Raw genomic sequence first — 19261 nt, 5'->3', positions numbered from 1 at the left:
TCGTCTAACTCCTTGCACTTATTCCATTCCAGTGGATCTCTTTTTCAGTTGGAGTACAGCGAGCCTCGGATCCTCTGTATCCCCCGACTCCAAAACCCCAGGGGTCGACCTCGGGTCTCCCCCGGTGCTTCTCTTGCCAGAGGCTCCAGGTAGGGCCATTCTCCCCAGCTGCAGTGTAGAGCACATTTATAACATCTTGTCCTGCCCGGACTGGCCCAAGAGCTACTGCATGAACAATCTCCCGCTTAATTTGTTCAAAAGCTTGTCGTTGCTCAGGCCCCCATTTAAAATCATTCTTCTTCCGGGTCACTTCATAGAGAGGGCTTACAATCAGACTGTAATTTGGAATATGCATTCTCCAAAAGCCCACAACACCTAAGAAAGCCTGTGTTTCCTTTTTATTAGTCGGTGGAGACATAGCTGCTATTTTGTTGATCGCATCCATAGGGATCTGACGACGTCCATCTTGCCATTTTACTCCTAAGAACTGGATCTCCTGTGCAGGTCCCTTGACCTTACTTTCTTTTATGGCAAAACCGGCTTTCAGAAGGATTTGGATTATTTTCTTCCCTTTCTCAAAAACTTCTTCTGCCGTGTTGCCCCATACGATGATGTCATCAATGTATTGCAGGTGCTCTGGAGCTTCACCTTTTTCCAGTGCAGCCTGGATCAGTCCATGGCAAATAGTGGGGCTGTGTTTCCACCCCTGGGGCAGTCGATTCCAGGTGTACCGGACACCCCTCCAAGTAAAGGCAAACTGTGGCCTGCACTCCGCTGCCAAGGAATGGAAAAAAAATGCATTAGCAATGTCAATTGTGGCATACCACTTAGCTGCCTTTGATTCCAGTTCATATTGAAGCTCTAACATATCTGGCACAGCAGCGCTCAGCGGTGGCGTGACTTCATTCAGCCACGATAATCTACTGTTAGTCTCCATTCCCCATTAGATTTCCGCACGGGCCATATGGGACTATTAAAGGGTGAGTGAGTCTTGCTGATCACTCCTTGACTCTCCAATTGGCAAATCAGCTTATGGATGGGGATCAGGGAATCTCGGTTGGTGCGATATTGCCGCCGGTGCACCGTCGTGGTAGCAATTGGCACCTGTTGTTCTTCAACCTTCAGCAACCCCACAACCAAAGGGTCTTGAGAGAGACCAGGCAGGGTAGACAGCTGTTCAATCTCCTCCGTCTCCAATGCAGCTATACCAAAAGCCCAACGGTACCCCTTCGGGTCCTTGAAATACCCCCTCCTGAGATAATCTATACCAAGGATGCACGGGGCCTCTGGGCCAGTCACAATGGGGTGTTTATGCCAGTCATTCCCAGTTAGACTCATTTCAGCTTCTAATACGGTTAGCTCTTGGGATCCCCCTGTCACACCAGAGATACAGATGGGTTCTGCCCCTTTATAACTTGATGGCATTAGGGTGCATTGTGCACCAGTGTCTACTAGAGCCTTATATTCCTGTGGGTCTGATGTGCCAGGCCATCAAATCCACACTGTCCAGTAGACTCGGTTGTCCCTCTCCTCCACCTGGCTGGAGGCAGGGCCCCTCTAATCCTGGTTAGAATATTCGTTACTCACTTTTCGCACACGTGAATCAGAAGTCCCTTCAAGAGGATCAGAAATGTGATCAGCCCATCTACTGCATCTGGGGGACTGCTCACAGGAAACTGGAGCAGCAGTTTTCCAAGAAGAATCCTCTTTTCTGGTTGCTTTTTCTCGCAACTCCCGTACCCGTGCATCCAGGACTGAGGTAGGTTTTCCATCCCACTTCCTCATGTCCTCTCCATGGTCACGCAGGTAAAACCACAGGTTAGCCCGTCGTGTGTACTTTCTCTCTCCTCTCTCTTGGGCAGAGGAATGCTTACTCCCAATAGCTGCGATGCGGGCCTGTACAGGTGGGGAGGAAGACATATCCACTTTGAATTGCTGGAACTCTCGGGACAATTCCTCTACAGCCGAGACACAGGTCCGTAGGGAGGAAGAGAGACTTCCTTCGTATTGCCGGAGTTGGACAGCCAATTCATCCACCGTTTGTCCATGGCCTTCTTTCCAGGACATTACTGCCAATGAGTTGGCATAGGTTGGTGGTGCACTTCGTAGAAACTTCCGCCACATGGGTTGTGTGCATTGGACTTCATCTGGGTCTATGGGTGACTGCGCATTTTCTGGATCATTATAAATCACCTCCAGCACAGCTAATTCCCTCAGGTACTGGATACCTCTCTCCATGGTCGTCCACTTGCCTTGGTGACATGTAACTTCATCCTTGAAGGGGTATCTTTCCTTTACACCTAACAGAAGTCGCCTCCAGAGGCTGAGGACTTGTGGTTTTTCTCCCAATCGCCTTGTCGATGCCCCCTTCCCTAGACAGAGATCCCAACTGCTTGGCTTCCTTACCCTCTAATTCCACACTACTAGCCCCATTATCCCAGCATCGGAGCAGCCAGGTAACAATGTGTTCACCTGGGTGGCGGCTAAAATCTTTTCGCATGTCACGCAACTCACTCAGGGATAGAGATCGGGTGATTATTTCAGGTTCTGCCTCTTCCTCCTGTTCTCGTGATGACCCTGGTTCATCTTCATCTCTCACTGAGCGAACTGATTTCTTTGTGTGTTTCTTTTTCTGTACAGGGGCGACTGATACTGGCACAGGTTGGTTCTCAGGTTTAGCTGCAGTATCTGTCACTGCGGTTGGGGTAGCCACGGTGCCTGTTGCCGGGGTAGGGGTAGCCATGGTGCCTGCTGTCCTGTTTTCCATCTTTTCCCCCTTTTCTCCCTGAGGGTGCTGCCTAATATCAAGCAGTGTTTGGTAGATACTGGCCAGGGCCCAGCACAGTGCAGTGAGTTGTACATCTTTGGAATAGCCACAGCATTTTTCTTTCAAATATTCTACCACTTCATGAGGGTTCTGTAGTTGTTCGGGAGTGAAGTTCCAAGCCACTGGGGGTGAGAAGTTCTCTAGATACCTGCCCATATCCTCCCACATGCCGTGCCACCCATGAATATCCAGCTTTGGGGCAGATCTCTGGGTGGTACTCTTAAAGAGCCTTTTTGTAGCCCTAAACAAGACCTGAAACATATTCAGGAGGCATAGCACTAACAGCACACTGGCTTGTGCATCCCAAGGATATTCAAAGTTCTCAAAAGCTGTTGTAATTAGTCGGAAGGAGAAAAGGGAGGCGAACGGACGGGGGGAAGTATCCCCCCCTAACTCCCCCATGGATTGGCTGTAATTACCAATAAAATCCGATAGAAGGTGCCCAAAGTATGGAAATGATATCACTGCCTCATACAGATACCAGCTTAACCTCATGACCAGTGATGTAATCATTTCACAAGTCGACATTGCCCAGTACAGCAAAATGATAATCCCAATCACTCTCCCAGAGGTGAGAAACGTAACTACAGGCAATACATAGAGCATATAAGGACCTACAAAACGCCACCATGTAAACAAATTAATCAACATTGTGACTAACATCTATTTATCTAATATAAGGAATGCGTATGACAAATTTGTTTCAACACGCTCTGGACAGATCTGTCGTTATCTCAACCCTTCGTGCCCCACGTTGGGCGCCAAAAAGGACTGTCGTGGTTTCAGCCCAGCCGGTAACAAAGGACCACGCAGCCGCTCGCTCACTCCTCCCGCCCCCTCCGGTGGGACAGGGGGGAGACGGAGGAGAGAAAAGAAAAAAAACTGGAACCTCGAGGGTTGAGATAAGGGCAGTTTACTGGGACAACGCAAAAAAAAGTTACAACAACAACGACGGTACTAATGAAAGAGTATACAGAAAAGAGTGATGCACAGTGCAACTGCTCACCACCCGGGACCCGACGCTCCGCCACTTCCCCCACCGAAAGTCGAGAGAGAGCGAGAGAGAGAGAGCACCCTCCCCCCGGCCCACTCCCCATTTATATACTGGGCATGATGTCACATGGTATGGAATAGCTCCTTGGCTAGTTCAGGTCAGCTGCCCCGGCTATGCCCCCCCCACCTCCCAGGTTCCTGTAAAAATTAACTCTATCCCAGCTGAACCCAGGACAAGGGACTACAACAATCATCTAGTCCAACTGCTTGACCACTTCAAGACTGATCAAAAGCTAAAAGATATTTTTAAGGGCCTTTTTCTCTTAAACACCGACAGGTGTGGGGCACTGACACCCCTGGGAAGCCTCTCGAGGTGTCCAACCACCCTCTCGGTAAAGAAACGTTTCCTAATATCAAGTCTGAACATCTCTCGATGCAGCTTTGAACCAGGGACCTCTTCTCCCTCCAGAGTCAACAGCACCTCCCAGTTCATCATCAGCCCATGCGCATCTGTCCTGGTTTCAGCTGGGATAGAGTTAACTGTCTTCCTAGTAGCTGGTACAGGGCTATGTTTTGAGTTCAGTATGAGAAGAATGTTGATAACACTGATGTTTTCAGTTGTTGCTAAGTAGTGTTTAGACTAATGTCAAGGATTTTTCAGCTTCTCATGCCCAGCCAGCGAGAAAGCTGGAGGGGCACAAGAAGTTGGCACAGGACACAGCCAGGGCACCTGACCCAAACTGGCCAACGGGGTATTCCATACCATGGGACGTCCCATCTAGTATAGGAACTGGGGGGGGAGTGGGGGCAGGGGGAATCACTGCTCGGGGACTAACTGGGCATTGATCGGCAGGTGGTGAGCAATTGCACTGCACATCATTTGTACATTCCAATCCTTTTATTGTTGTCATTTTATTAGTGTTATCATTATCATTATTAGTTTCTTCTTTTCTGTTCTATTAAACCATTCTTATCTCAACCCACGAGTTTTGCTTCTTTTTTCCTAATTTTCTCCCCCATCCCACTGGGTGTGGGGGGGAGTGAGTGAGCGGCTGCGTGGTGCTTAGTTGCTGGCTGGGGTTAAACCACGACAGCATCAATAAAAACACCAGTATTTTCTTTATATTGATATTTTCAATATTTTTTGAACAGGATTGGCCCTAAATTTGAACCTTGAGGAACACCGCTGCCGCCCAGCTGCCAGCCAGACATAACCCAGTTCACTACAACCCTTTTGTCCAACCCATTCTTCACCCAGTAGCACCCAGTAACAGGGTGGGAAGAAACCAGCAGCACTCAACAGCTCCCAGTTACCCCTAAACCAGCCGGGGAAATCAGCAGTCACCAGCCCACAGAGCTCACCTGGTTTCCGTATTGGTGCAGGCTCTCAAAACCCACCCGCTTGGCCAGCGAGATGCAGGTGATACGGCAAGGTTGGGTACAAGCCACGTGGTTGTAACCAGCTGCCAACAAGAACTGAGGCACCTGCATGGATTTACCACAGCCAGTATCGCCAGCAATCACCACCGCTTGGTTTTGAGCCACGGCGCGCAGGAGCTGGTCCCAGTATTGGGAGATGGGAAGCACCGCTCGTTCCCGTTGGAGTTTGGCCAGTTTGGTGAAGCTTTGTTTTTGGGTGAAGTCCAGGTAGTGCAGCAAAGCAGTGCGAAATTCAGAGAGGCATTCCCGGGGCATGCCAGAGTCTCCTCGCCGGCCTCGGATCGCTCCCTCCATGTCAGTGCTCAGCACCGAGAGGTTGATGTGGTACTGGGGGTCATATCAGCAGGGCAGGTCGAGGCGGCGGGTGATGGCAGGGGCTCTGCCTGGTCGTGGCGGCTGGGGGTTGGCTCACTTTCGGTTCTCCAGCTCTGGAAACGCCAGAGCCGCTCAAAGAAAGTCCAGAAGTTACAGACATCCTCGGAGCTGGCTCCAATATAATCTTGCTCATGGAAATACAGCTCTTCCAGCCAGCGCCATGTGGCGGGGCAATCCCAATCCCACTGGGAAGGTGAAAGGTCCCACTCCTGCTGCTGGGATCTGCTCTCCTCTGATGGCATCTCTGCATCGGGGCAGCCGGTTCTGGAGCCGGGGACCTGCGGCAGGATGGCAGCCAGTGTGAGGTGGGGGTCTGTGCCCAGCCTCGGCTTGTCCTGGGGGTCTGGGGGTGTTGGGGAAGCACCAGAGGCTCCTCCTTGCCCCCAGCCGGGACCCCCAGCATCCCACATGTCCTGGGACCCCCCCATACCGCAGCCATCCCCCTTAGGACACCTGTGCACCCTGTTCCAGCCCCATGGGACCCTACACACTCCAGCCCAGCCCCCTGAGACCCCCGTGCACCCCAGCCCAGCCCCTTAGGACCCCCATGCACCCTGTCCCAGCACCCTGGGACCCTCAGGCACCCCATGTCAGCCCCCTGGGACCCCTGTGCACGCCAACCCAGGCCCCTGGGACCCCCCCCACACCCCTGTCCAGCCCCTTGGGACCCCCATAAACCCTGTCCCAGCTCCCTGGGATGCCACATGCTCCAGCCCAGCTCCCTGGGACCCCCATGCACCCTGTCCCAGCCCCCTGGGACTATCAGGCACTCTGTATCAGCCCTCTGGGACCCCTGTGCACCCAAACTGAGCCCCCTGAGACACCAACCCAGACCCTTGGGACCCCCACACACCCCTGTCCAGCCCCCTGGGATCCTCGGGCACCCCATGTCAGCCCCCTGGGACCCCACACACCCCAACCCAGCCTCCTGGGACCCCCACACACCCCTGTCCCAGCCCCCTGGGAGCCCCATGCACCCCATCCCAGTCCCTTAGGACACCTATGCACCCTGTCCCAGCACCCTGGGACCCTCAGGCACCCCATGTCAGCCCTCTAGGACCCCTGTGCACCCCAACTGAGACCCCAACCCATCCCCCTGGGACCCCCACACACCCCTGTCCAGCCCCTTGGGACCCCCATAAACCCTGTCCCAGCTCAGCCCCTTGGGACCCCTGTGCACCCTGTCCTAGCCCCCTGGGACACTCATGCCCCCTGTGACAGCCCCCTGGGACCCCTGAGCACCCCAACCGAGCCCCCTGAGACCCCACAGACCCCAACCCAGCACCCTGGGACCCCATAGACCCCTGGCTCATCCCCTTGGGACCCCCCACAACCTGGCCCAGGCCATAGGACCCCCATGCACCCTGGCTCATCCCCATGGGACTCCACACACTCCAGCCCAGCCCCCTGGGACCCCCATGCACCCCATCCCAGACCCTTGGGACCCCCATGCACCCTGTGCCAGCCCCCTGGGACCCACGTGCACCCCAACTGAGCCCCCCAAGACCCCAGAGACCCCCAACTCAGCCCCCTGAGGCCCACACACACCCCTGTCCAGCCTTTGGGACCCCCGTGCACCCTGTCCCAGCCCCCTGGGACCCCCACACCCTGTCCCTGCCCTCAGGAACCTCACACCTGGCCCGGCTCCCCCAGAGACACCCCCCCCCCCAACGCCAGGCCCGGCTCTCCACCGCCTCAGGCCCACCGGGCCCCAATTCCTTACCCGTCCCCGGCTCAGAAGGCCCCTCCCCGGCAGCCGCTGCTCGGGGGCCGCCCGGGCCCGAAACCGCCGCCCGGGCCTGGGCCGGACCCGCGCCTTCACAGACCAGGCCCCGGCGCCGGGACGTACCAGACGCGGCGACCAGAGGGCGCCCGAACGCCGCCGCCGGGGGCGGGGCTCTGGAAGGGGCGGGAAAAGCGGCAGTACGTCCCCCGGAGGTACCCGACAGGGCGGGTGGGGGCTGCGGGCACTGCTGTACCCCCCTGTGTGGTGGGTTGACCCTGGCTGAACACCAGGTGCCCACCAAAGCCATTCTATCACTCCCCCCTCCTCAGCTGGACAGGGGAGAGAAAATATAACAAAGGGCTTGTGGGTCGAGATAAGGACAGGAGAGATCACTCACCAATTACTGTCACGGGCAAAACAGACTCAACTTGGGGAAAATTAACTCACTTTATTACAAATCAACCAGAGCAGGGTAATGAGAAATAAAACCAAATCTCAGAACACCTTCCCTCCACCCCTCCCTTCTTCCCGGGCACAACTTCACTCCCAGATTCTCTACCAACCCCCCCAGCGGCACAGGGGGACGGGGAATGGGGTTTACAGTCAGTTCATCACACGTTGTTTTCTGCCGCTTCATCCTCCTCAGGGGGAGGACTCATCACACTCTTCCCTGCTCCAGCGTGGGGTCCCTCCCACGGGAGACAGTCCTCCACGAACTTCTCCAACGTGGGTCCTTCCCACGGGCTGCAGTTCTTCACGAACTGCTCCAGCGTGGGTCCCTTCCCCGGGCTGCAGTCCTTCAGGAGCACACTGCTCCAGCGTGGGTCCCCCAGGGGGTCACAAGTCCTGCCAGAAAACCTGCTCCAACGTGGGCTCCTCTCTCCACAGATCCGCAGGTCCTGCCAGGAGCCTGCTCCGGCGCGGGCTTCCCACGGGGTCACAGCCTCCTTCGGGCATCCCCCTGCTCCGGCGTGGGGTCCTCCCCGGGCTGCAGGTGGAGATCTGCTCCCCCGTGGACCTCCCCGGGCTGCAGGGGGACAGCCTGCCTCACCGTGGTCTTCCCCACGGGCTGCAGGGGAATCTCTGCTCCGGCGCCTGGAGCATCTCCTCCCCCTCCTTCTGCACTGACCTGGCGGTCTGCAGGGCTGTTTCTCTTTCTTACATGTTCTCACTCCGCTCTCCGGCTGCCGTTTCTGTGTGTGTCCCAGCAACTTTTTTTTTTTTTCCTTAAAAATGTTATCACAGAGGCGCTACCACTATCGCTGATGGGCTCAGCCTTGGCCGGCGGCGGGTCCGTCTTAGAGCCGGCTGGTATTGGCTCTGTCGGACACAGGGGAAGCTTCCAGCAGCTTCTCGCAGAAGCCACCCCTGTAACCCCCCCCCCCCGCTACCAAAACCTTGCCACACAAAGCCAATACACCCCGTCCCCAAATGTCATTGCTGTGCCCCCCATCCCTGTCATTGCTGTACCCCCGTCCCCAAATGTCATTGCTGTCCCCCCATCCCCAACCATCACCACTGTCCCCAACCGTCACCACTATCCCCCCATCCCCAACCATCACTGCTGTGCCCCCCCATCCCCACCCATCCCTGTGGTGCCTAATTGTCCCCAACCATCTCTGCTGTCCCCACCCTGTCCCCAACCATCCCCATCCATCCAGGTGGTACCCAGCTGTCCCCAACCATCCCTGCTGTGCCCCTCCATCCCCATCCCTCCCCATTGTGCCCTGCTGTCCTCAACCATCCCCACCATGCCCATCCCCAACCATCCCAACTGTCCCCTACCACCCCTGTTATGCTCATGCCCGTTGTTCCCCACTGTCCCCAACCATCCCAGCTGTCCCCAACCATCCCTGCCATGCCCATCCCCATTGTTCCCCACTGTCCCCAACCATCCTCAACCATCCCAGCTGTCCCCAACTGCCCCACCTACCCCCAGGCTGGGCAGCACCTAGGGTGGTGAAAATCAGACACCAACCTCAGCTCCCAGCCCCACACCACGAAGTAAGACCATGGGGCAGAGTTCACCACCCATCACAAGGACTTTCCAGGGCAGGGGGGAAGACAGTGAAGCACCTATTGCATCACCCGCAAGCTCAAAATCTGCCAAGACAGCAAAAATCTTGCCCAATAAACAACCAAAAAGGAGAACCAAGAGACCAAGGTCTTGCTCAAGGCTTGAGGGAGCTTCAGTATTTATTAGCAACACTGGACACAGCTACGGTGAAGCCAGGGGGATGGCGAAGGGCAACCAGCCCCCCCATCAATGGGGTGGACTTGAGTTTTTGGGGTGATGGGGGGGGTTTTAACATGCGGGTGAACCCACCTGCATTTTGGGCCTCACTGGGTGGTGGAGATGGGGGGCTGGGAGGGGGTTCATGCAGCAACTCAATCAAGTGCTCAAGCTCTCTGTGCAAGATTCCCTTTATTTCACAAAAGAATCCAACTTATATATGTTTCAGCAAAGATCTAGAAAGTACTAACTGCATACAGCCAATACTACTAACACAGGAGGGCATATCTGGCCCAGCTGGGATGTTTGCCAGTCCCCAGAACAGTTAAAGATAAAAACATTCCATACACATACTCGTGACTGTCTTCAGCCACATCTTCCCAGGCCTACACAAGGCCATCCTCCAACCTGACCTTGTGAAACTAGTTCTTCAAAGGCTTGGCAAACATGCAGCACAACAAATTCTAACGGTCACTCTTGAAAACAAATGCCAGGTGTTCCGAGCTGCTCCCACAGTTCATGGGGCAGCACAGCCCTCATGGAGCTGAGAGGGGAAAGTAGGGTCCATGCTTGGGTTGGGGAAGCAGGAGAAGGGGGTATTGCAGGCAGAGACAAAGTCCTCTCGTTGCTGGCAAGCCACCGAGGAAGCCAGGAGGAGGGCCCCAGGGCTAGGTGGGCACACAACTTCCCCAGCCTGCAACCACCTGGGGCAACTCGTGGGGAAAGGGGACAATGGAGGCATTGTCTTCTCTCTATGGGGCCCAGGGGGACCTCCAGGAGAGGAGAAGGTGGTGGCCTCAAGTGATGTTTCAGCCCCGGAGCTACCTCATTCCTGGTCACACATTGGTGCTGACGCTGTGGTCATCCATGGTGGACTTGGTCTTCATCCTGCTGTCCCCCATGGTGCTGGTGGGGTCATCACTCAGCACGCCCTGCAGCACGGCTCTCCAGGAACGCTGGAACTTGTCCTTGAATTCCTGGCCCATGACGACGTAGATGATGGGGTTGATGCAGCTGTTGATGTAGGCGATGCCAGTTACGATAGGGTCAGCTGCCAGGGCACCCTTGAACAAGGTGCTGTGAGGATGGGTGGAGGCCAGGATCAAGCCCACGACGTGGTAGGGCAGCCAGCACACGAAGAAGCTGATGATGACCACCAAGATGAGCTTGATGGCTTTCTGGGAGTGAGCAAAGCCCTTGCTGTGGACACGGGCCAGCAGCAAGCTATAGCAAGCCGTGATCACCACGAAGGGCACCAGGAAGCCGCAGATGAAGCGGGTGACAGCCGTAACGAGCTCGGTGACATGCTGGTGATGCCCCACGGCCGCGTAGTCCAGGACGCAGGTGGTCTTCTCGGAGAAGTCATCCAAACGGGTGGTGCGAAAGATGAAGGAAGGAAGGGTGAGGAGCCCGGCCAGGAACCAGGCGGCCGCGCAAGTGCCCCGGACCAGCCCCAACGTCCGGTGGTTTTGGCACCACACCGGCCGCGTCACCAGGGCACAACGGTCAGCGCTGATGGCCATCAGGAGGAGGATGCTGGCGAACATGTTGAGGATGGTGAGGGAGGGCAGCAGCTTGCAGGCGAAGCGACCCAACGGCCAATGGTGGTCACGGGCCAGCGGCAGGGCCAGGAAGGGCAGGGCCAGGCAGCAGAGGAGGTCGGCCACAGAGAGGTTGAGGAACCAGACACCGTTCACCGTGCGCCGCAGCTCAAAGCCGGTCACCCAGATGACGGCTCCATTGCCCAAGACGCCCAGGAGGAAGATGAGGGCGTAGAGCACCAGGACGGCGCGGTAGCTGTGAGGAACTTCATAGCCATCAAAATCATATATGGAATAGTCGTCCCCGTTGGAGTAATTGAAGGTATAATTGGACATTAAGAAGTCCATCCTCCACCAGCTCCCAACCTAGAAACCACACTCTGTTAGACCACCAAAGAATGGTTTGGGTTGAAGGGACCTTCAAAGATCATCTAGTCCACCCCCCCGCCACGGGCAAGGACATCTTCCACTAGATCAAGTTGCTCAAAGCCCTGTCCGTAGCATCACGCAACGGTTTGGATTGAAGGGACCTTCAAAGATGACCCAGTCCAACCCCCTGTCATGGGCAAGGACATCTTCCACTAGATCAGGTTGCTCCAAGTCCCATCCAACCTGACCTTGAAGATGGGGCTTCCACAATTCCTCTGGGCAACCTGTTCCAGCATCTCACCACCCTCATCGTAAAACATCTCTTCCTTACAACCATCATCATCGCCATCATCTCTCCCCTCCATCCGACAGTCCTCTCCCCCCAGGGCAAAGAGGCAGCACCACCAAAACCAGTCCAGAGAGATGCTCCTCAATGAGAACGTGTGGCGCAAGCACCCCAAACCGCTTGGCTTCATGGTCGTGTCCCCCCTCCACTTCCACCCCAGTAACCGAGGAAATAGGCATTTCCCCACTTCCTCACCAAGCTGCCCTCAGCTCTGTGGCGCAAGAAGTTGGATGAGGAAACGCCACAGGAGCTGCAGCTCCAGCAGTTTCTCCAGCTTCTACTGGGTGGGTGCCACAGGGGGATGATTTTGGTTTGGTTCTCAAGCCCCTGGGGGGGGGGGGGGGGGGGGGGAGAAACCTCTCCGTGCCCAAAGCATCGCCAGCACCAAGAGGGGATTGGAAAAAAACTTGAAGGAGAAAGAGGAAACCACAGGGAAGGTCTGGGATCCTCAGATAGCCGGTTGAGTGACCCGGAGCATGGGAAGAAGGGGTAAGGAGGAGATATGGCATCTCCAACCATCACCCAACGCCTAAAGAGGAGCCGCAGCAACCTCACCGCATGCCCTCAGCAGGGAAAATCCATCCCACAAGCAGAAGGATGGAGATCACCCAAAGCTCAGCTTTGCCCCCCCCCCACGGCACTGGATTTTGGTTTTTAGGCAAAGGGAGTCTCGCCCATCGCACGCCCCACCAGCCGCTCACCTGGGTCCTCGCCGGCTGTGGCTGCGCTCCGTGGGGACGAGCGGGCAGCACTGGGTTTTTATACAGCAGCGAACAGGAAGCAACGCCAAGGGGGAGAAAAAAAAAGAAAAAAAAAAAGACGAACACAACAACAACGACAAGCGGGCTGGGAGGGGCAGCAGGGCCAGAAAAACTTTGTCTCCGGGTATAACGAGGGGGGAGATTGCAGGCGGAGACCCCTCTGCAGCAGCAAGCGGAGTTGGAAAACGAGGTGTCAACCCCAGAACAGTGGGGTTTTTTGAGGGGTATCTGGCTCGTTTCAGCTCAAAGGTGATGCTGGGGAGAGCCTGGAGCATCCCTCACCCATCCACCATGGCTGGGGAAAGCTGACAGGTCTCACAGGGATCCCCCCTGGTCTGGGGGACACCACCAGCCACCACCATGGAGCCAGGGGACTTCTCCTCTCCCAGCCAGGACCTGCTGTGCCCCAAGTGTCCCCACTGGTCCCCAGGGACAGCACAAGGTCCCAGGGTGGGGGGATTAGGGGACAGCCCTCCTGCTCTTACACTCCTCATTTCACCCCAAAACCTCCCCCAGAGCCCCTACGCTCCTCATTTCGCCCCCAAAAACCAGGAACCCCCCAACAGGTAACAGGCACTGGCAGCTTCCCAGCCCCAGTGTCTGCTGGGCAGCCCCTTGCTGGTACCGGGACGCCCCCACCACCACCTTCCCAGCCTTAAGAGGAGAGGGGGACCCCTGTGAGCAAGGGGGGGACCCCAGCAGCAAAGCAGGGGGGTCCCCTGTGAGCAAGGATCAGGCACAGAGATGTTTTGGAGGTTTATTTTACAAAGAGCCGGTGGGATGAGGCAGCCCGGGGTTGGGGGGGGATGCCAAGCCCACCCGTCCTGCCCAGCTTCAGGGCACAGAGGAGAACAAGGGGACCCCAAAGTGCCCTGCCAGGGGCAGGAACTTTGGGGGGAGCTTCTGGGAACTGGGGGTGCACAGCTGGAGCCCCCAAACTCTTTTGGGACCCTTGATGCTGCCACCTGCGCTGGCATCCTCCGCTCCTAAACACCCATGATGCCAGGCTCGACCCACCTCCCCCGTGGGCACAGAAGGGATTTCGGGGAACCCCCCATGGAGGTACAGGCAGGTGATTTTCTTTTTTTTCCCACCCCACCCCCCCCGGGTTATTCCTGCCAGCTCACAGTCTCTAGAAAGCTGTAACAGTCACGGCAGGAGCAACCCAGGTGACAGAGGGGCTGCTCGAGGACATCGGGGCGCTTGGCCATCCTGTCGAAGGAGAGAGAGAAGGAGGCAGTATGAAGGCAGCTGCCAGCCCCAGAGCCGAGGAAGAGCTCGGGGGGGGGGGGGTCGGTCCCTGCCTATACCCTCCTGTCAGCCCCCAACTGCCGGGAGATGGGTGCGAGGGACATGTGGGGCAGCACAGCCCCACTGCCGGGTGCCCCACGTTTGGGCACGGGGCCTGATTCTGCCCCAGGGAGCAGGGGGTTGGTGCTTTTCCACGCCCCTGCTTCCAAACCCAGAGCCTTATCCTGGTTCTGCAACCTCCCTCCTGGCCACGGCTACAGGGAGAGACCAGTCCCTTGGGCAGTTTGGGACGGGAAGAGTTTAATCCAGGACAGACAGACAGACAGACATACAGATGTCGCAGCCTCCCAGGCAAGCGCAGCACCTGCCAGCCTCCACCACCCGACGCGCTTCCCGGGCTTTGGAAGGAACCGGATCCCAAAACCGGAGATGCCGGGAGCAAAGCGCAGCAGCTCCGGGATGTTTTGCAGGTAGAGTCAGTCTGTCAGCAAGAGTGTCGGAGCCGGCAAGCAGAAGTGGGAAGGACAGACAAGACAAGAGCCTGGAGGGTGCGGGTGTCAGTCCCCCGTTAGCGGCCAGCCGGAGAAGGCGAATTCTTACGGAAACACACCCGCTCAAAGTCTGCGATCTCCACCATGCCAGGGGCCACCTCTGCATCTGGCTGGCAGGGAAATGCCGTAACTCCTGGGGGGGGGGGGAGAAAAAAAAAAAAAAAGAGAGAACAAATTGGGGTCTGAACCCCACGGCTCGCAGGACACTCCCCCAGCCTCGGGGGATTAGAACTGAGGAGGGTCCCCTGTGGTGTGTGTGTCCCCATATTCCCCTCACCACCTTGCATCCCGTCCTCTGCTGGGCTCCCCGCCGCCTCCTCGTGCTTCCCCAAAGCCTCTTGCTCCGTGTTCAGCCTCGTTTCTTCCCCTTGGGGGAGCTCTACAGGGCTCTGCACCCCCCGGGGGGGGCCCAGCCAGCTCCACGGGGCTCAGTCCTGGGGGGGGAGAAACCAGAGTCAAGCCCCCATCTGGCCCCTTCCCTTGTCCTGCTGCTCTGGCTACACGTCCCCCCCAAATCCCAGGGGTTCAGCCCATGTTTGGCCTGTCTCCCATTCCCCCCCCCCCCCAGCCCTAATTCAGGCAGATCCCCCCCCACTTTTACCTGGAGTCTCTCCGGAATCCCCTCTCGACTTGGGGACAGTGGGACCTGAAAGGGGACTGTCCCCCAGACTGCTGCGGGGAGAGGCCAGATCCATCTCCTCGCCCCAGTCCGAGATGGGCTGGTGGCCTTCCACGGGGGAGAAGGGGCTCAGGGGGGTGCCAGCCCCCCCATCTGGGACAGGTGCCACAGTGGTGGGGGGCACGTGCAGTTTGGGAGCCACAGCCTGCCCGGCTCTGGGGAGACGTTGGGCTTTGGGGGACGCACTGCAGGGTGCTTCATCCTCGCTCGATGATCCTGGGCTGGTGCCGCCACCGCCACCTTCCTCCTCCTCCTCCTCACTAACGTCCTCCCACTGGTCCTCATCTTCCTCAGGGCTCAGGGAGCAGGGGGGCTCCGGGAGGGCCCCACTCGGTGCTTCTTCTGCCTATGGGCACAAGGTTGGGGGGTATCAGAGGGGGAGAAGGGCACCTCGGCGCAGCCAAACATCCACTGGTTCCCCTCGGGCTCTGCCCCGGCGTTTTACCTTCCAGCTCTTGGCTTCCTCGGTCAATACTGGCAGCTCCTTTTCCTCCCACCGGTTATCGTGCATGCTATAAGGGAAAAGAAGATCCCAGTGGCTCAGAAAAAATCCATGGGAAAATGGGGCTCAGAGAAGAGCCCCAACCCACCAAATCCTCATTGGAATGCGACCCCACCAACCTGTAGGGCTTGGTCCCGGCACCCTGGCCACATCCCCGGCCCTTTCTCCTCCTCTGGGTGCAATGCGGGGTGAGGAATTCCCCAAAAGTGAGAGGTTTGGGAGGAGGGCGCTTGTTTTCCTCCCCGACACTCATTTCTGAGCCGGGCGGTGCCGCAGAGCCCTCCTTGAACCTAAAAAAGGGGACGGGTGACACCGGGGATGCCACAACCCCCCCCAAAAATCAACCCCCCAGGCCCCCTGTTATGTACATGCTGTCCGATTTCTCGGCATCCCACTCCCGCCGCCACTGCCCGGTGGGTTTGCGGTGCCGCGCCAAGCGTTCCTGATCGATTTGTTCCCGTTCTTTCTTCCAGCGGATGTATTCGGCTCGCTCCCGACCCGTCATGGAGAGCGTCATGTCCAGCGGCCCCCCAGCTTTCAGGCTGGAACAGTGTCCCTGTGGCAAGACACAGCTCGAGCCCTGTCCCAGCCACTCAAACCCCATCCGGGACCCCCAGGACCCCCCCAAAAAGAGAGGGGCAGGAGGTGGGGGGGACCCACTGGGGTACGTACAGGGCCCTGCCAGGTCTTCTCACGCTCCATCCCTGCCTTGACCTTGTGGAAATCAGTTCCCCCCCAATTTCGGACATGTCGCCGGCTCCCCTCCTTACGATCGGCGTCCTGGAAGGGGCCACTGCGGCATGGGTCATCCAAGAAGTTACGCACAGGGTTCTTCTCATGAAGCCCGTCCTGAGTCGGCAGTGGTGGTGGGGGGAAAAGGGGACGTTGTCACCCCTGGGGGGGGGGACGTTCACGACTGACTATCCTCCCCCCAGTCCCCTTTCCCTCCTCACTCGCTGGTTCCTCTCGTACTCCGCAATCTTCTCCATCTCCTCATTCATCTTCTTGATGTTCTGCCGCCGCCGCTCTTCCCACTCCTGGCAAGGAGAAATCAGCTGCCGCTGGATGCAAGTAAACCCTCCCCCGCACCCCCAGGGTGTGGGGTGAACCCACCCAGCCCCCAAAACACCCACCTGGCCCCCAAAACACCCACCTTGGACTTTCGGTCGGGACCAGCGTCACCCCCCATCACCATGCCAGCTGCCCCCCGGCCCCGCGAGCGCCATCCCCGGCCACTGGGCTCTGCCAGGATCATGCCGTCACCCCCAGCCCCCTCCCAAAATGGCTTGGCAGGGGGTTTCCCCCGGGGGGAACGGCCAGAAGGACGCAGGCCGGCATGCCCTGAGCCGCGGGGAGCAGCACTGCGGCTGGGTTTTGGGGCGCCCAACAGCTTCTTGTCCTTCACCATGTGCTTCTCCTAGAGGGAAAGAAATGGGGGGGGTATCAGCAAGACACAACGGACCCCCACCTTGCCCTGAACCCCAACTCCCCCCACTCACCCCAGGGGAGAGCATAACCTGGACAGTGATGGAGAGATCCTTGTCCACCCATCTCCTCTCTGGCTCGGCATCAACTGGCCTCACCCTGCGCAAAGCCGTCACCGCGATTCCCTCCTGCTCTGCTTTCTTCCGATCTTCCTCGATCTCCTGTTATCGGGATACGGGCGTGAGCCGGGACAAACCCCCCTCGCTGTGGATTTTGGGGAGATGAAGGACAGGACAAACACCCCCCCCCCCAAACTCCCTCCTGTGACCCCGTATTACATTAAACACACACACCCCCCCCCCCGGCGTTAAGCCGCTGCGGGCATTAGGGGGGATTAAGGGCTGTAAGCAGGCAGCGGCGGGGTGGTGGGGGGGGGAAAGGACAGAGCCGAGCCCCCCCCCACCTGATAACGCTTAATAAGGGCCTCGTTCTTCTTCCGTAGCGCTTCGATACGTTTATCCAGCTCCGCGTCCTTCTCCTCCTTCGATCTCAGGTCCAGCGCGGCCGACTGAGGTGGGGAGACACGGGGTGAGAGCGGGGAGCGGCCCTCCGCCATCCCGGCCTGGGCGGACAGGCCCCCAGGCCCCCCACCCACAACTCCCTTAAAAGCCCCTGCCCGACCCCGACAAGGCCCAGCCGGACCCCCGGAGCGGAGGAGCCGGGCCTCACCATGGCGGCGGCCAGGCCGTACACAGACCACCCCGATAACCGGTTGTCCCCGCCCACTCGCGCGTCAGAACAGCTTCCGCTACGGGATTAATGGGAGGGGAGAGGTTTTAAAAGGGCGATGGTGGGGTGGGGGGTAGGGCCCACCGTAGGGCTGGAAGCGCGGGTGGCTGTCCCTCTGTCCCCTCTCGGGCGTCTGTCCGTCCTCCCCGCTCAGCCTCGGGGACTGTCCCCGTGCTGCCCTCTGTCCTGGCCTCCCCCCCGTGTCCCCCCCATGTCCCCTGTACCTGTTGTCCCCCCATCCCCCTGCCGGTGCCCCCCCCCCGTGTCCGTACCCCTGTCCCCCATGTCCCCCCGTCCCTGTGTCTCTGCCCCCCCTTCTACTCCCCCGCGGTGGGCGTGGCTCCCCGCATCCTCCCGCCTTTGCTCCTCCCGCCGTAGGCGGGGCTGGAGGCGCGGCGTGGGCGTGTCTCTCCCCCCGCCGCCACGCCCCCCGGCTGTCTCCATGGCAGCTGCGGCTCTGGCCGCGGCGGCGTGTCGCGATTGGCTGGGCCGGGTAGGGCGCGCGGCGAGGGGGGCGGGGCCGGGGAGGGCTCGGCCCTGGGCCGGGACCTATAGTGGGACCTATGGACGTACCCATAGCGGTACTCATACTGGTACCCACGGCAGTACCTGTGGACATATCCACAGCGGTACCTATAGCCGTGCCTATAGCGGTACCTACAGCGGGTACCTATAGCGACACCCATAGCAGTACCTGTGGACGTACCTATAGCCATACTGATGGATGTACCTATAGCAGCACCTATGGAGGTACCCACAGCGGTATCTATAGCCATACCTATAGCTTTACCTACAGCAGCACCTGTAGCCATAGCAGTACCTATGGCGGTGCCTATACCAATACCCATAGCTGTACTCATAGCAATGCCCATAGCAGTACCTGTGTATAAACCTATAGCTGTACCTATAGTGGTACCCATAGCATTACCTATAGCTGTTACCTATAGTGGCACCTGTAGCTATACCCATAGCTGGTACCCATAGCCAGTACTGATAGTGGCACCTATAGTAGTACCTAAAGCTGGTACCCATAGCTGGTACCTATAGCCAGTACCTATATATGTACCCATAGAGATGCACCTATAGCTGGTGCCTATAGCCAGTACCCATAGATGCACCCATAGCCAGTACCTTTAGCTGTTACCTACAGCTAGTGTCTATGGCCAGTACCCATCGTTAGTACCTATAGCCTATACCTATAGCCAGTATGCATAGATGTGCCCATAGTTGGTACTTATAGCCAGTACCCATAGCTGGTACCTATAGCTGGTAACTATAGCCGTTTCAACCTACAGCCAGTACCTACAGCTGGTACCTATAGCCGGTACCTACAACCATTACCCATAGCTGTTACCTATGGTCAGTACCTATAGCAGTTACCTATAGCCGGTACCCACAGCTTCACCCTCAGCCCCGCCGGTTCCCGCACGCTCGCGCGCTCCGCTGGATACAG

General features: G+C 57.9%; 2 protein-coding genes across 11 annotated transcripts; both read right to left on the bottom strand.

Annotated features, from left to right (window-relative positions):
* Nucleotides 1-10042: 10042 nt before the first annotated feature.
* Nucleotides 10043-13799, bottom strand: LOC115337690 (C5a anaphylatoxin chemotactic receptor 1-like). 2 transcript variants are annotated; one of them, XM_030006097.2, is made up of 3 exons: nucleotides 13739-13799; nucleotides 12552-12601; nucleotides 10043-11501 (listed from the first exon to the last, which is right to left on the bottom strand). In XM_030006097.2, the coding sequence occupies exon 3, from the start codon at nucleotides 11481-11483 to the stop codon at nucleotides 10431-10433; it is 1053 nt and encodes a 350-aa protein (XP_029861957.1). In that variant the 5' UTR covers nucleotides 11484-11501; nucleotides 12552-12601; nucleotides 13739-13799; the 3' UTR covers nucleotides 10043-10430. The 2 variants fall into 2 exon arrangements, with proteins under 2 accessions (XP_029861957.1, XP_040977684.1); XM_041121750.1 differs by lacking the exons at nucleotides 12552-12601; nucleotides 13739-13799 and adding an exon at nucleotides 11679-12545 and having other exon boundaries at nucleotides 10043-11566.
* LOC115337688 (coiled-coil domain-containing protein 9-like) lies at nucleotides 13355-18002 on the bottom strand. 9 transcript variants are annotated; one of them, XM_030006088.2, is made up of 13 exons: nucleotides 17749-18002; nucleotides 17483-17587; nucleotides 17094-17240; nucleotides 16748-17011; nucleotides 16548-16631; nucleotides 16267-16443; nucleotides 15963-16150; nucleotides 15714-15884; nucleotides 15538-15604; nucleotides 15015-15438; nucleotides 14473-14546; nucleotides 14195-14343; nucleotides 13355-13823 (listed from the first exon to the last, which is right to left on the bottom strand). In XM_030006088.2, exons 1-13 carry the CDS (start codon nucleotides 17749-17751, stop codon nucleotides 13721-13723), a joined length of 1956 nt encoding a protein of 651 aa, XP_029861948.1. In that variant the 5' UTR covers nucleotides 17752-18002; the 3' UTR covers nucleotides 13355-13720. The 9 variants fall into 9 exon arrangements, with proteins under 9 accessions (XP_029861948.1, XP_029861955.1, XP_029861951.1 ...); XM_030006091.2 differs by lacking the exon at nucleotides 14195-14343 and adding an exon at nucleotides 14691-14847 and having other exon boundaries at nucleotides 13715-13823; nucleotides 17749-18001; XM_030006094.2 differs by lacking the exon at nucleotides 14195-14343 and adding an exon at nucleotides 14694-14847 and having other exon boundaries at nucleotides 13715-13823; nucleotides 17749-18001.
* Nucleotides 18003-19261: the final 1259 nt, after the last annotated feature.

Source organism: Aquila chrysaetos, unplaced genomic scaffold (assembly GCF_900496995.4).
Source record: "Aquila chrysaetos chrysaetos unplaced genomic scaffold, bAquChr1.4, whole genome shotgun sequence".
Classification (NCBI taxonomy): Eukaryota; Metazoa; Chordata; class Aves; order Accipitriformes; family Accipitridae; genus Aquila; species Aquila chrysaetos.
This window is presented reverse-complemented; position numbering and strand designations above follow the sequence as displayed.